Source organism: Miscanthus floridulus, chromosome 2 (genome assembly GCF_019320115.1).
Source record: "Miscanthus floridulus cultivar M001 chromosome 2, ASM1932011v1, whole genome shotgun sequence".
Lineage (NCBI taxonomy): Eukaryota > Viridiplantae > Streptophyta > Magnoliopsida > Poales > Poaceae > Miscanthus > Miscanthus floridulus.
In genome coordinates, this window is record NC_089581.1 from 5,134,634 (window position 1) to 5,150,762 (window position 16,129).

Sequence of the window (16,129 nt, forward strand, 5' to 3'; positions counted from 1 at the left end):
TGAATCAATAGCCCAGTCGAATTACTTAGTATGTAAAGATATTTAGGAATGCCTGACAATAATTCTAGCCAAGGGATAGCGAACGGTTTCTTCTATTAGATTAAGCAGGAAAAGTAACTATTAGATTAAGCAGGAAAAGTAACTTTTATATATATATAATGCTCGTGTGTCTATTTTGAAAGCACGAACTAACGAGAGAGAGAGAGCGCAACAGCTTCGTTTATTTTTCCTGGCATGCAGCGTACTCGTCTGGCATTGAAACTATGCACCATCTCGTCCATGCCACTGTTGTCCTGCGATCGACGTCTTATGCGAGCGTCTTTGCTACTGCTACGTGGCCGCTGTCTTTTGCCTGTAAGAAAGATGGTCGTCCTGTTGTTCGCATCATCCTGTCGCTCTGCAGCACTGCCGTAACATGCCACGCTGTCCCGACGTTAATGAAGTTGGTCGATCACTCCCGTTGTTTTCTTCCGTTCTTTTCTATTTCTGCTACCTCGGTCTTGTCTGTCTATGCTTTACGTGTCCTTGCCTGCCTCAGCTAGTGTCACTACGCCGACGTGACCATACCGAGCGGACTGGGCCACTCTGTGCCGCTGCTACTGCCCCTACCTTGCTTCTTGAGGATGGCGAGTTGATGCTCTCGCTCTGCTTTTTCTTTGCCTCCGGCCGCTCCTCTTTCTCTGCTTGCTTCTGCATCTGGAGGCCGCAGTCGCCGCGTTCGAGTTCCTCGGCCACGCTGGACTTGCGTCTCCTTAGCGCGCCCAAGCCGTAGCGCCCCTCCACCGTCCGTGCGTGGCTCTGCCTCGCCTCGCTTCTCCCTGCACCCATGGCTCCATGGCGCTGCCCCTCTCGAGCCGTGTTGTCGTGCCGCTCCGTCTCGCCTCGAGCACGCGCGAGTCCCCTTTGCCATTCGCGTGCTCATACGTGCTCCCGCGGTCACGCTGCACCGCCGTCCCTTCGGCCGGCTCATGGCCTCCCGCAGCGCCTGGCCGACTGCAAACTTCGAGCACCTGGGTTTAGAAAATAAAGTCACCGACCGACTCAAACTGGTCGCAGGGCACGTTGCCTGAACCAGTATAAACCCTGTGTCATTGAGTGCTAGGCCATATCGGATCACAACGTATGGCAAATCTATAAATATTTATGTGTTGGTTACTTTCTGCACCGACACTAGGTTTGCTAGCTTTTTCCACGTCTTGGCATCATCCTACGGTTGTATAATACAAATATTAAAAATTGTATGAAACCCTAAGTCATGGCGATTCTTAGGTTGAAAAATCCGACTAATATATACCGAATCGATGCGAAAAAACTAGGAGGGGGACGAGGATACCTTGCTCTCGATGATCTACGGATCAAATCAAAGTTCCAAGGTCCAATATGCCGATTCATGAGGCAGGGCAAAGTGGGGAGAGAAAAAACCCGAGAGGGAGAAGAAAGAAGTGGAAGAAGGCTCGAGCAGAAAGGTTTGGGCCGGGGTTAAAACGTCATCTCGACGCCAGGATCTACGGCGCCAAGCTCGGCGCCAGGATCTATGGCGTCGAGCTGCCTGCCAAATCACCGCCATGTCTGCGTCGAGCCCAAGACCTCGGTGCCAGCAATGATGACGCCGAGCTAAAGGCCCAGATTTTGAAATCATATATTCAGGGGCATATTTATAATTTTTTTTTCAAAAAATAGTTAAAAAATAAAAAAAAATCGGCCTGTAGGTCAAGCCACCATCACATTGGTCGGAAGTCGGATGATCCTCTTGTAGGGATGAGAATGGCCGGGTCGATCCATTGGGCTTGGGCAACTTGAGTAAAGCTATAATAACGATAAAGTTAATGAATCACAGGATTAACGTCAAATTATAAATTAGTTTGATAAAACCGGTCAATAAGTAGAGTGAATTCATTCAATCATCACATAACAATTTTATTTATTTTTTGGTCTTCTTCATTCTGTTATAGTTTGTAATATGTCTATGCTTGAAAGTAAATCGGTGAAATACGATGTTTCGATAGTAAATAAAGATAATTTAAGTTTAAACTATGGTTTACTTGTAAGCTTATCGAATTTAATATAATCATATAACCTCAGTATATTTTAAGGTTACCTTTTAACCTTATGTCTTGTTTTTCTTTTCTAGAAATGCATACTGGTATTCGTGGTCCATAATAAGCTCAACTGCTCAAGGTATCCAACTATCAAGGCTGCTATTGACTTTGACTTTCGTGTAGATCACGGTGGCATGCGTGCAAATTTTAGCCGGAACTGGTGGCACCCTAGATGTCTTTATTATTTATGACGACTGTTGAGGTGTCGCTTCCCAGCTAACCCCTACTTATCGCAACAACCCCGCCCTGCTCCATACACAAAACCATAGCCAGCTTCGTTCGTCTGTTACGTTGCGTCCGGTTCCCTCGCGCCGTGCGAAAATGGCCGTGCCGGAGGTTGTGGTCGAAGGCGTCGTCTTCCCGCCGGTGGCCCGCCCGCCGGGCTCCGCCGGCTCGCACTTCCTCGGCGGCGCAGGTGCGTTGCGTTGCGTTGAGGTTCCTTTCCATTTCCGTGCCAGTCTGTCTCTAGTTGGTGGTGGGGAGTATGGCATGGCAGCTTCCGGTTGACCCTTCTTGGCTTGTCGCGCGCGCGTGCAGGCGTGCGAGGCCTCGAGATCGGAGGCAACTTCATCAAGTTCACGGCCATCGGCGTGTACCTGGAGGACGCGGCCGTGTCCGCGCTGGCGAAGAAGTGGGCCGGCAAGACAGCCGACGAGCTCGCGTCCGACGCCGGCTTCTTCCGCGACGTCGTCAAGGGTGAGTGGGTAGCAAGGCTGTCTTCAACAACAACACATAAAATACAAGATCTATTCGTTTTTTTTATAGCGCTACAGGTAAAAGGTTGAATATTTATTCGACGTCTCCTCCAACGATAAGATAGAATCCTTTCTGTAAATGGGTTTATAGAAGGGAGGATACTCATATTTAGGTTGTGTCTCTCAGACAACCTAAAGTAGGTCTTCGTAGTCTTTTAGAGGCTAATTTTAGATCTCTCGCTATCTATTTTAGGTTTCTGAGTCTAAAAGTGAAAAAGGTGCCTTGTTCTTTTTTTTTTTTCGCTCGTGCGCCGGCGCCGCCGCACGCGACCGACCGGCCCGACAGACCGACCGATGTGAGTGATTGATGGTACGTCTTGCCGCTTTCTGGTATGTGTTTGTCTCAGGCGACTTCGAGAAGTTCACGCGGGTGACCATGATCCTTCCGCTCACGGGCGAGCAGTACGCGGAGAAAGTGACGGAGAACTGCGTGGCGTACTGGAAGGCCGTCGGCCTGTACACAGACGCCGAGGGCGTCGCCGTGGAGAAGTTCAAGGAGGTGTTCAAGCCCGAGACGTTCCCGCCGGGCGCCTCCATCCTCTTCACGCACTCGCCGGCCGGAGTCCTCACCGTGAGTAGCTGTCTGCTGTTGTTGTTTCCTTTCTGTCATTTCCGTGCGAAATAAATGGGATGGTGACACGTACCAGCGCTGCTGTTCTGACCCGATCCGTTCCGTTCCATCCAGGTCGCCTTCTCCAAGGACTCGTCGGTGCCGGCGGCCGGCGGCGTGGCGATCGAGAACAAGCCTCTGTGCGAGGCCGTGCTGGAGTCCATCATCGGAGAGCACGGCGTCTCGCCGGCCGCGAAGCTGAGCCTCGCGGCGAGGGTGTCGGAGCTCCTCACCGCCTGAGCGAGCGGTCGAGCGGAGCCGCGAGGAGAAAGAGAACCAATCAAGCAATCACATCGTTGGGTGGCATGGCATCTCGCATCTGCTGCCGGCCTCGCGTGCCTCCGAACAGATGCCGCGCCGGTGCATGCGCATCTGTCGCGTCGCGTCTTGTCTGTCCGTGCTGTGCGTCGTGTTTCTACCTTTCTGGTCGCATGTAGTATGCGGTTCGCTGTTTCTCGTCTGGGTAACACTTGAATAAAAAAACGCGGATATGTTACACCCCCTAATTCCACTCAACCAGAGACTTTAGTTTTTTTTGCATAAAAAACAGAGACTTTACAGACTGCTTAGTACTATGACGGCAAAAAGAGACTTTAGAGATTGCTTAGGACCTGTTTAGTTCCCAAAATTTATCCATCACATTGAATTTTGCGGCACATGTATGGAGTACTAAATGTAGATAAAAAAAAAACTAATTGCGCAGTTGGGTGAGAAATCGCGAGACGAAACTTTTGAACCTAATTAATCTATAATTAGACACTAATTGCTAAATACAAACGAAAATGCTACAGTAGTCGAAACCCAAATTTTTTTTGATCTAAACGCGGCCTTAGTGAGACTAGTCACGGTTCCTGCTCTCACTAGTCACTAGAGTGAGACATCCAGGATTCATGCGTGTCTGCGTATCTCGTAATCCGTATTTTTTGCTTGTTTTTTTAGTTAGAATAATATTTTTTCTCACAACAAATTAGCCAAAATAGTAATTAAACTTGTTTTTCCAGCGAAGCGAACGGGGCCATAATGCTAGGAATAGTCACCTCTCTTGACGGCGACAGAGAACGAGAAAAGAAAACTGCTCTCAACTAAAGTCTACTCACTTCCTCCAGAAAAAAAATACAATTATAGGATCTGTGCCGATCAACTTAGCTAAAGTTTAACCAAGTTTATAGTAAATAGTATTAATATTTATATCTTCAAATAAATTTATTATAAAAATATTTTCTCTGACTAATCTAATGATACTAATTTTGTATTATGAATGTTTGTATTTTTTTTTATAATTTTAGTCAAAGTTCAAACTGATTGACTCATCGGAAAACGAGAATTACATTCTTTTATGAACGGAGAGAATAATTCTTAGCAGCCATTTTGCCAAAAGGGAACGGAAACATGAACTTCGAGTGTTATTTTGTAAAATGAGAACATAAATTTTCCGAATCAGGAACGTTTAGACGTTCCAAGAACACGAAACGTGGTTGTGTTTCAGTCTGTTTGTGCTGTGGCGTCGTGTTTCTGCCTTTCTGGTCGCATGTACGCCGTTCGATGTTGGTCGTCTGGGTGACATTTGAATAAAAAAACGCAGATATGTTGCACCCCTAATTCCCCAGCATGCGTGGATCAATTGACTCAAGCAGAGACTTTAGAGATTGCCCTTACTAGGACGGCGAGACTAGTCACGGTTCCTGATCTCACTAGAGGAGTGAGACATCTGGATTCCTGCGTTTTTTCTCTTATATAGTACTAGTATTCTAATTCTAATATATTAAGCCAGTTTGCTTCGGCCGTCCACGTTAGCAGAAAATTTTTGCGCCGTTTGATCTCAGTTTTACCATTCAGATTTACTCTTCCGGTTGTTTACTGTTGCTCCACATGTCGCCCTCCTTCAGCTCAACAGCAGCAAAAAAAAATCCTGCTCCACCGACTTCTTCTCGCTTCCAGATTCAGATCCAGATCGGGCCTCTCGATCCCGTGCGCTCCCTCTCCGCTCGCCGGCCCTCCCCGCGCCGCCCGTGCCAGCGCCGCCGTCTCTCTCCCTCTCTCCCCGTGCGGCGGCGAAACGGCTGGGCCCCTGCGTTGGCCACCCTCCGACGCGGCGGCGCACTGGCGCGACCGGGTTCCGGCCATGGCCGCAGCCACGACGGTGGTTATCCCCTCCCCCGCGCTTCTCTCTCTCTCCTCTCCTGATGCAGCGGTGCACCGGTGGCTGCGGCCGCGGGCAGACGGCCACTATCCCCTCCGCTTCCCCACGCGCCGCGCGCGCCTCTCTCCCCCTCTCCTGATGTGGCTCAGTGTGGGTGGGTACCGGCCGTGTCGTGGCCGCCGCACAGGCAGAAGCATGGCTTCGTGGCCGCTCGTCGTCACACAGAGCATCCGTCTCAGGTGACGTTCATTGATTATGGTCCTACTTATCTATGTAGTTCTCCTTTTATGTAGTTATATATTTATATAGTGATGATTGCTTGTTGTTCTGTAGAGGTTCCGTTGTACCATTTGTTCCAAAGCTGAATTCCAGATTCATTAGTACCAGTGTTCTATCAAGATGGCTGAAGTAGGTTCCCCATGGCCTCCTCTACAAGTAAATACTCTCAATTTCTTATAATTGTTTCATCTGGTCATGCTTGTACGCTAACTGATTGATTTGTTTCGAATTTTCAGGTTCATAGGCTCTTGATAATTAGATCTTGGGTTCTTGTCCAGTTGTTATATGTTGAATTAATGGATTGTATTAAGGTGATTTAGTTTTACCCAATTGTCTCATTACCAGCTATTGCATACCCTATCCCTTTTTCTCATATATTTCATTTCATTCTAGCTCAGAGATTAATTGCATGCCCTGTTGTTTTTCACTTTGCAAGTTCTGCTGGCCATTCACTAATGATTGAGTGTTTGTGACATTTTCTGGTTGTTATATCTTGAAGCCATGGGCAGTGCAGATTTGTATTGAAATTATACATTTACAAATTAAGGTGCTTCTCAAGACCAACTAGGTGCCAACTGATGAGTAATTTTTCAGAATTTTGCTGATGGCAATGTAAATGTGCTCTGCTAACTTATTCTAAGTATCCATGGTCAGCTCTTGCCATTTCAGTAGTTCCTATTAATTTTTCTACAGTTAATGCACAATTTAGTCCTAAACTTAGATATGTACTGTCTACGCGCGCATTGTCATCCTCTGTCCTATTTGGGTCACTCAAAGTTTGAAATTCGTTGCTTCATCTTTCTGACAAATGGGAAATCAGTTCATCTGCATCTCCTAATTTAATGTTGTGAATACAAGGTTTTCTGGTTAAAACGAGGATAAAAAGTTCATTACCTGTCCAGTATTGGAGCTTCTTGCCTGATCTGAATAGAGTAGTGTCAGCAGAAACTGCGTTGCTATTGCAATGGTAAGTTCCGCGTCTCGCTGCTTTGATACTTTTGGTTCATGCTTGTTGTCATTGAATAGTTGTTTTCTCCCTCACAGCCTTTGGTATAGTCATCCAGTCAATTGTAGAGGCCAGGACATGTGCCAAGAGCCCAATTCTGTCTAGGTACAACCATCTTCCAACTTACTCCATTGCTCTACTATGTGCAATATGTGACATAGGATTAAGCTGTTCAGTCAATGTTATGAACACTGTTGCAGTTCTTGGTTCAGCCTTGCTCTGCTTTTTTTTCTAGCAGTCTGCCTGCTTCCACTCTAATTTGTGCAGCCATTCTTTCGCTTTTGGCACTGTTTGCTTTTCCTTATTATGGTTGTTTATCGTATATGCATAGATAAATTTGTGGCCTTAACCAGGTGATTTGCCGGTGCGTGTGAGGGCGCGAGTGATGGACTAGTATAATATAATGCTAGGGATGATCTTCTCTTCTTGCCTCTGACGGCGACGAGAACGAGAAAAACTGCCCTCCTCTAAAGTCTAACCCTTGGATGGAGTGAACTCCCCTGCCGTTTCTCTTCCGGCTCTGGTGTTGCCATGGTCCCGATCTTACCCCAGCCAGCCTCCTTTTCCTTCATTGTGGGGGCTCTGGCTAGCCGAAGATTCTCTCCAATATTTTTATCCTTCTTTATTAATAAAAATATAGTTTTAATATTTTACATCTTTTTTACTGGTATAGAAATAGAAACTTTGGTAAAAGTTTTCTCGTAACATCTTCTTTAATTAGATCTCTAAATATTGTCCTCCCCTATTTTAGATTTTAACCTAGCTAAAAATAGATAGCAGGATTAGCTCTTTAGAGTATGTTCAAGATATAAAGAAACTATTGGAGGATTGAAAGAATAGAAAACAATTTTTATTCAAATGAGTAATAATTTAGGGAGTGTGTTAAAAAATACTATTGAAGATGCTCTAATCCTTACCTTAATTGGAGTATCAGTCATGGTAAAAGCACTATTCATGGATATGGAGGTTCTATTTGTTTCAATCTCCATTGCAGTCCATAACATCTTTTTATCACATTCTTAACATTGCATTTCTTAGGGGTGGATCTATGTAAAGTCTAGAAGGTGCGAACATCCATGTATTGACGTGAATTTAGGTTACACACTAATAAGAACGAGACTTCCTAGACCGCACACCGCTGATACACGCAGCGAAGGAAGATCCAAATAGCGGGACCAACTCTTTTTCGCCTGATAAACCCTTGAACGTCTTCTAGGAAGATTCACCGGAAAGACGCATGTTGATAGTGCCCTAGGGCCGACAAGGCCACCAAGGAAGTCCGAAAATCCCGTAGAGAGGTGTATAGAATAGCAAAGATGTTGAAACTCGGAAGAGCTTGATGTTGAAGAAGGTAATAGACTGGTTTTTGATCGACTGTGTTGTTGGATACCTCAATCGGTCGTGATTCCTGTATATTTATAAGTAGCGGTCTTATCATGTGAGAGGTCGAGATCCCTTGCATAATGCACTAAAATACAATCCAGTCTGCTCTGATTGCTAGGTAAAAACTTTCCGATAGCATAATTTCATCGTCAGGTTTCCAAATTGAGTACTCTATATATGTTTTTCGACCGTCTCGATAATAGGATTGCAATGGTGATGCCCATTCTTAAATTTGGAGAAGTTTAAAAACCAGTTAGCCAGTGTAGGAAACCGTTTAAGCTGGTTTCTGCTAGACCCGAAGTCTTCTTTATCTAAACTCCAAATTGTCTTTTCAATCGCCTCAACTTGAAGAATGCTACTTTTTTTGAAGGGGTCGGCAGGGAAGCTCCCTACCTATTTTTTGTATTTTCCATTAAATTTGTAAAAGAATACAATATATACACTTTACAAGGCTCTCAGAGCCAAAAGGCAAAAAAGAGTACATTAAGGGAAATTCTCACACCAACTAGTAAGGGCATCCCTAATCCTCTGCTTGGATTTGATACAAACCAATCCAAGTTCTTCTTTAAAAGCAGCTTTCCAACTCATAATATTGCAGCTTTTTATGTCAAAGATGATATCATTACCACATTTCCAGATTATCCAGCAGGCTGTGATGACCAGTTCTCTGAAAATGCTGCTTCCAAAATCAGCTCTAGCTTGTAACATCATATCCAAAGGATCTAAATTATGGTTCCAGGAGATGGCAAGAAGATTCCAGCAGGATATACTGAAGGGGCACTGGAAGAAAAGATGAAAGCTGCTCTCCTCAATATTAGCACTACAAAGAACACATGAATAATCTTCTAAGAACATATTTTTCCTTTTCAGAAGATTTCTTAGACGGTACCATCATGCATTTTGACAAAGTACCAAAACCGGCTTAGCCGGTACCTGATTTATGCTGGAAATTCTTGGATCAACTCCTTTTCTCCAAATTTAGCTATCAACACCATGCCAAAACACAAAAAAGTATTATGTTTTTTTGCCATATATGTACCTCTATGGTATACACTATACATCCATGAAGCAAGTGTACCTCATTCAATTTGGTCTAGCTCCGCTCTATCCTCTCTTTTTCTTGGTTTCCATTTCAGTAACTGTTGTTTCCAACACATATGTTTTTCATAGCCAAACCTTTTTTTAGGAAGCCATGAAGCGCACTTTATTGGTTATCAAGCAAAATTACATCGTTCACCAACGTTTCAATAAAAAATAGAGGTAGGGGGTTCATTGACCCAAATACAATTCTCTTTTAAGGATAAAGCTACCTTAGCTATTTCGTGCGCCACACAATTTGCTTCACTATCACAGTGATCAATGGATATAGCATCGAACTCTTGCCACAGTGAAAAACATTCATCATAGATAGGACCACCTACTAACGACGAAATCTTTAGCCTCATGGTCTCCACAACCTCCAAACTATCTGATTGAATGATGAGACTAGAGCAACCAATGTGCTGAGCTAGAAGTAGCCCCTCCCTGAGCGCCATAATCTCTAATGTGGCAGCATCCATAACATGTTCCAAGTAAGAGCCTATTTGGCAGGGCTCCAGCAGGGGTTTGCAAGAGCTGTGCCAAACGCCTGTTTTGGAAAGGTCTCCGCATGGGGAGCCGGTCAAGAGCCGGAACCATTTTTTGCCAGCTCAGGAGAAGCCTAAAAAACGAGCTTCACGCGGCTCCTTACTGTGGGTTCACGTCGTCTAGTGCGAAAGAGCCATTTTGCCAAACGTTTTCCAGAACGGCTTCAGCTCTTTCAGAGGAGCTGCTCCTTCAGAGGAGCCAGAGCCAGAGCCATTTTTAGAGAAGCCAGAGCCCTACCAAACAGGCCCTAAGAGCATGATCCCGCTATAAATGAACCGCTTGAGTCTCTCATGATAACTCCGGTTCCACCAATACCTTGGACATCTCTGAAGCTGCCATCAATATTCATCAGAAGCTTCCCTTTTGGTAGTTTCTTCCATTTTTCTCTTTGTCTGACACTCTCCCGTGCTGTATTCTTATAATTTGTCGTTAGGCTGGTTATTGATAAAGTAGATTGCGATGTCTGCTGAATGGGTTCACCATGGGTAAACTTCCTGCATTCCGACCAGATGAACCAGCCTCCCGTCAGTATCAGCTCCGCTATACCAACTCTATTTAGATTCTCCACTGGTCTTGATATGTTGATCATGTCGGCCAACAGAACTCAGCCCGAGTTATCAATATTCAGAACCCTCTCTATCTTGTTCCAAATGCCCAAATGTTGCCAAATTTCCTTTGCACGAGTACAAGTGAACAGCAGGTGTTTGATATCCTCACAACCATCATGACATGTTAGGCAACTACTTGAGTTTTCAATGTGTCGATTTGCTAGGATCCCTTTACATGGAATAGCCCCATGCAGCGCTCTCCAACCAAATATTTTGATTTTGCTTGGAACCTGTAGATTCCACAAATTTCTCCAAACTTCCACGTCTCCCACACTGCTTGCTTGCTCCTGCACCAAGTTACCTTTGAATTTGTGAGACCATTGCAGGTGATAAGCTGATCTGACAGAAAAGAAAACATTCCTATTGAAATGCCATGCAACAAAATCTTCTCTACCGGCAACCAGTGGTATCTGTAAAATCCAATGCACATCCACATACCAGAACAGGTCTCTGATCAGCTCAACATCCTAGCTTCCTGTCACCGGGTTAATCAACTCATCCACAGTAGTAACTAGATTATGACCTCTTGGTGTCATGACTTTCCTATTATGACTTGCTAGAATCAAACAGTCATCCCATATGTTAATTTGAGAGCCATCGTCGACACGTCAGATATAACCTTGTTTAAAACAATCCAACCCCGAGAGAATGCTTTGCCAAGTAAAAGAGTTGCCACTCTTCGGTTTGGCATTTAATAACTTTCCATCAAGGTAGTATTTAGCTCTACGTACTCTAGCCCAAAGACAGTCCGGCTCAAATAACAATCTCCATACTTGCTTAGCAAGCAAAGCAAGGTTGAAACTATCCAAATCTCTGAACCCCATCCCACCACTTTTCTTCGGGATGCAGAGCTTCTACCATGCCTTCCAATGTATCCTTTTATGGTCATCTTCATTGCCCCACCAGAATTGTAAGATAGTGTCTGATATCCCTTTACAAATGTTTTTTGGAATTTTGAAAACCATCATCACATAGATTGGTACGTCTTGAGTGATAGCCTTTATAAGAATTTCCTTTCCCCCCTACTTAGCAATTTCTCCTTCCAACCCTTCGTCTTTCTTGGCACGTACACGATCAATTAGATGTTGAAAGCAATTGTCAGCGGACCAGGCTCACCAACGGCTAACGCCTGACCACGTCTTCAGCGTCCTCAACTGCCTGCGCATGTCGCGCACTCACCGCGCCCATAGATCCGCAGAGCACGCTCCGTCGCCACATGCGCGCCCAGTCTCCATGGCGCCCGCGCTCCCGCTTAGGCCGCTCACCCGCTCACGCATGTGCTGCCATGGCCAAAGGCCACCCGATGTACACTATATATGTACTCATACATGATCAATACAAGGTTGTCCAGTTGATCACTTTCACTCTACATGGTATTAGACGATCCTTTGATCCTCCAAAATCCTTTTGCCTCCTCTTCCGCTCCCATGCTTCCCTCCTCCATCCCCTCGGACTCCTCTGACGATGGCCTCGACGCCGTGCCTGTCTCTGCCTCCCAGATCCAAACCCTCTCCATTTGCCACCACGTCCCGATCATCCTCGACCTCAACGAAGGCAACTTTGGCCAGTGGCGTCATTTCTTTGATTCAACTCTCGGCAAGTTCGGCATCAAGAGCCACGTCCGCTCGATGACTCCCGACGACGAGCGCGATGGCGAGTGGCACATGGTGGACTCGTGCATCGTAAACTGGATACTCGCCACCGTGTCCAAAGGTGTCTTCGACATTGTCCGTCGTGATCGCCACGACGCCTTCACCCTCTGGCACGTCGTCGAGGGTCTCTTCTAGGACAATGAGATGTAGCGCACGGTGTACCTTGAGGCCGAGCTACGTTCCATGGTGCAAGGCGACCTATCCATCAATGACTACTGCACCAAGCTCAAGCGAATTGCCAATCAGCTGCGCGACATTGGCCATGCCGTCTCCGAGCCAAGCCAGGTGCTCAATCTTCTTCATGGCCTCAACCCCAAATTCCGCTACGTCAAGCTGATCATCATGTCCAAGTCGTCGCCGCACACCTTCTAGAGCGCCCGCTCCTTCCTCATTCTAGAGGAGCTCAGTTTCCAGCACGACACCACTGTCGAGGCGGGTCAGGCCCAGACCACGTCTCATGGTGCCACCAACGGCGGCTCCTCATCATCCTCCTCTGGTTCCAAGGACGCCTCCTCCGGTTCTTCCGCCCAACGCTCCACCAACAATCGATCCAGGTCCGGTAATGCCAGGAACGGCAACGGCGGCGACAACCACAAAAACAACCGCTACGACCGTTGTCGTGACAACGGTGGTGGCCGGAACAACGGTGGCGGTGGCTCCCGCTCCAACAACAATGGCGGCAACTCCAACGCTCCATTCGCGCCATGGGCCGCCGGCTACAACCCATGGCAAGGCATGGTCCAGGCGTGGTCCATGCCGTTCCGTGCCCCCGGCGCAGGCGTTCTGGGTCCTCGGTCGCTGTTCCAGCCGTAGCAAGCCATGACAGCCACCTCCAACAACTCCAACGTCTTTGACCCCAGTGCGCTCTACGCGGCGCTCCAGTCATCTGACGCACAGCAGCAGCCGCCTAGTGCCTCTGAGTGGTACTTCGACACCGGGGCGACATCACACATGTCTTCTTCACCCGGTAACTTCCCCCTCAGCTCCCTCCGTTCTTCTTCCTCAGTCATCATAGTCGGGAATGGTGCTCGTATGTCGGCAACACACCGAGCACGCACAATCATCCCCACTGCCACTTCGCCTCTTCATCTCGATGACATCCTTGTTTCTCCTTCTCTCATTAAGAACTTGATTTCTATTAGGCGATTAACTCATGATAATGATGTATCTATCGAGTTTGACCCTTCTGGTTTTCAATCAAGGATCTTCATACCAAGGCAGAGATGCTCCGATGTGATAGCAGCGGTGATCTCTACCCCCTTTGCCTTCCACACCATCAAGCTCTTCACACTTCATTAGCAGTGTCCCTGTGGCATCAGCGACATGGACATTTGGGGATTCCAGCTACCACTCAAGTTCTACAGAATTTTTCTTTTCGCTGTAATAAAACTGATGAGCATTCATGTTCTTCTTGCCGGCTGGGTAAACATTCTCGCCTGCCGTTTCATGATTCCACATCACAAACATTTTTCCTGTTTCAATTAGTTCATTCCGATGTATGGACATCACCTGTGTTTAGTCATTCATGATACAAGTATTATGTTGTTTTTCTTGATGATTACACACACTACCTCTGGACAATTCCCCTACGAAATAAATCTCATGTTCTACCTACTATTTGTTCTTCTATCGCTTACGTTCATACTCAGTTTCATTTGCCAATACTCGCCTTCTAGACAGACAATGGCCGTGAGTATGAAAACACTACCATGCGTCTTCTGCTATCTTCTCTTGGCACTCAGCTTTGCCTCTCGTGCCCCTACACATCTCAACAAAATAGGAAAGCCGAGTGTGTTCTTCAAACCATTAATGATTGTGTTCGTACACTACTGATCCACAGTGCAGCTCCACTGGCGTTCTGGGCTGAGGCGCTCTCCACGGCAACACATTTGATCAATCGGTGACCATGCCGCACCATGGGATCGGCGACACCGTTCCAGCTGCTCTTCGGCACACCGCCAAACTACACCGACCTTCGCATCTTTGGCTGTAGGTGCTTCCCCAACATGATTGCCACGGTGAGTCACAAACTCATCGCGCGGTCGACCGCATGCATCTTCATCGGCTACCCGACTGACCATCGCGGCTATCATTGCTATGATCCCACATCGGGTCGCGTCATCACCTCGCGGCATGTTCTGTTCGATGAAGCTATGTTCCCCTTTCGCGACGTCAGACCACCAGCTGCACTGAACCACGACGTCGACTACGATCCAACGATGCAAGTCCCTAGGGCAAGGCACGACGCGCGTCATCGACGATCGGCATCACCACCTTCCCCGCCACACCCCATGCCGCACCCCGTGCCGCATCCGCCACAACAGCACCGACACATCCTCGATGTAATGCCGCCTTCGACTCCATCCACTACAAATCCAGTCGTGTCGGGTACCTCGATGACGTCTTCATCAAGCACCGCATCCCGGGGATCCTCGCCACCAGTGACTGCACCAAGCTCACTAGCGTCTCCTGCGATGCTGCCTGGCGCCGAACCTGAGCAACCACCGCTGCACCCGATGATCACTCGTGCTCATGCTGGGATCCACAAACTGAACCCCAAGTACGCCATGGCGGCCACCGAGGCGGTCTCCCCAATTCCACGGAGTGTACGCTCTACCGTCAAGGATCCCCATTGGTACGCCACCATGAAAAAGGAGTATGACGCGTTGTAGGCCAACAAGATGTGGACGCTCGTTCCACGGCCACCAGGTGCATGGATCATCACTGGCAAATGGGTCTTCAAGCACAAGATGAATCCCGATGGCACCCTCGAGCGTTACAAAGCTCGGTGGATCGTCCGTGGCTTCAATCAATGCCCAGGAATAGACTTTGGCGAAACTTTCTCGCCGGTGGTCAAGCCGGTGACCATCCGCACCGTTCTGACGATCATGGCAACCTACAACTAGCCGGCGCATCAACTTGACGTCTCCAATGCTTTCCTTCATGGCAATCTGCAGGAACAGGTGTACAGCCAACAACCGACAGGCTTCGTCGATCCACGCCGGCCAAATGATGTCTGCCTCCTTTCACGCTCCCTCTATGGACTACGCCAAGCTCCACGCACGTGGTTTGATCGATTCGTCGGTCATGTCACCAGTCTCAGCTTCATCCAGTCCAAGGCGGACACATCTCTGTTCGTCTACCACAGGAATGGCGCAACGGCGTACCTACTCCTGTATGTTGATGACATGATCCTGTCGGCGTCCACTACTGCGCTACTTCAACACATCATCACGTGGCTCCACGACGCCTTCGCCGTGAAGGACATGGGACCTGTGCGGCATTTCCTCGGCATCAACGTGCAGCGCACTCCGACCGGCTTCTTCCTCTCGCAGTCCTCGTATGTGGAAGACCTGCTCGAGCGTGCCGGCATGGCCAATTGTAAACCAGTCGACACGCCAGCAGACGCCAAGCCGAAAACATCAGCAGCTGATGGCAAGCTGATCGACGACGTCACCACCTACCGCAGCATCACCGGAGCACTACAGTACCTGACGATCACCCGCCCCGACATCGCCTACGCCATGCAACAAGTCTGCCTCCACATGCACGCGCCACGTGATGTTCACCAGACGATGTTGAAACGCATCCTCTGGTACATCAAGGGCACGACAACGCTCGGCGTTCAGCTGCGCACTGCATCGACACCGACGATTACGGCATACTCCGACGCCGACTGGGCCGGCTGCCCGGACACACGGCGTTCCACGTCCGGGTTCTGCATCTTCTTCGGCAACTCCCTCGTATCGTGGTCCTCGAAGCGACAAAACACGGTGTCGCGGTCAAGCGCGGAAGCTGAGTACCGCGCCATCGCCAACACCGTTTTCAGAGTGCTCCTGGCTTCGACATCTGCTCGGTGAGCTGCTTTGCAAGGTCTCCTCGGCAACGGTGGCTTACTGCGACAACATCTCGTCCGTGTACATGGCGCGCAACCCCGTTCACCACCGGCGCACCAAACACATCGAGCTAGA

At 47.9% G+C, this 16,129-nt stretch overlaps 2 protein-coding genes and 1 pseudogene across 2 annotated transcripts; all 3 read left to right on the plus strand.

Annotated features, from left to right (window-relative positions):
• The first annotated feature begins 2,337 nt into the window (after nucleotides 1–2,337).
• On the plus strand, nucleotides 2,338–3,970 carry LOC136537732 (chalcone--flavanone isomerase-like). Its single transcript, XM_066529692.1, has 4 exons — nucleotides 2,338–2,514; nucleotides 2,637–2,795; nucleotides 3,202–3,425; nucleotides 3,540–3,970. The coding sequence occupies exons 1-4, from the start codon at nucleotides 2,421–2,423 to the stop codon at nucleotides 3,702–3,704; spliced, it is 642 nt and encodes a 213-aa protein (XP_066385789.1). The 5' UTR covers nucleotides 2,338–2,420; the 3' UTR covers nucleotides 3,705–3,970.
• An 8,164-nt stretch (nucleotides 3,971–12,134) lies between these two features.
• On the plus strand, nucleotides 12,135–13,395 carry LOC136540925 (uncharacterized; annotated as a pseudogene).
• Nucleotides 13,396–14,632: 1,237 nt separating this feature from the next.
• LOC136535997 (uncharacterized mitochondrial protein AtMg00810-like) lies at nucleotides 14,633–16,018 on the plus strand. The gene is made up of 2 exons (XM_066528432.1): nucleotides 14,633–14,764; nucleotides 15,116–16,018. The coding sequence occupies exons 1-2, from the start codon at nucleotides 14,633–14,635 to the stop codon at nucleotides 16,016–16,018; spliced, it is 1,035 nt and encodes a 344-aa protein (XP_066384529.1).
• Nucleotides 16,019–16,129: the final 111 nt, after the last annotated feature.

What these genes read in the sequence shown, in the direction of transcription:
- LOC136537732 (XM_066529692.1), top strand. Translation starts at nt 2,421, where the DNA reads ATGGCCGTGCCGGAGGTTGTGGTCGAAGGCGTCGTCTTCCCGCCGGTG. An exon ending in GCACTTCCTCGGCGGCGCAG is followed by an intron (nt 2,515 to 2,636) that starts GTGCGTTGCGTT and finishes GCGCGCGTGCAG; the next exon opens with GCGTGCGAGGCCTCGAGATC. An exon ending in CTTCCGCGACGTCGTCAAGG is followed by an intron (nt 2,796 to 3,201) that starts GTGAGTGGGTAG and finishes TGTTTGTCTCAG; the next exon opens with GCGACTTCGAGAAGTTCACG.
- LOC136535997 (XM_066528432.1), top strand. Translation starts at nt 14,633, where the DNA reads ATGCTGCCTGGCGCCGAACCTGAGCAACCACCGCTGCACCCGATGATC. An exon ending in TCTCCCCAATTCCACGGAGT is followed by an intron (nt 14,765 to 15,115) that starts GTACGCTCTACC and finishes GGCAATCTGCAG; the next exon opens with GAACAGGTGTACAGCCAACA.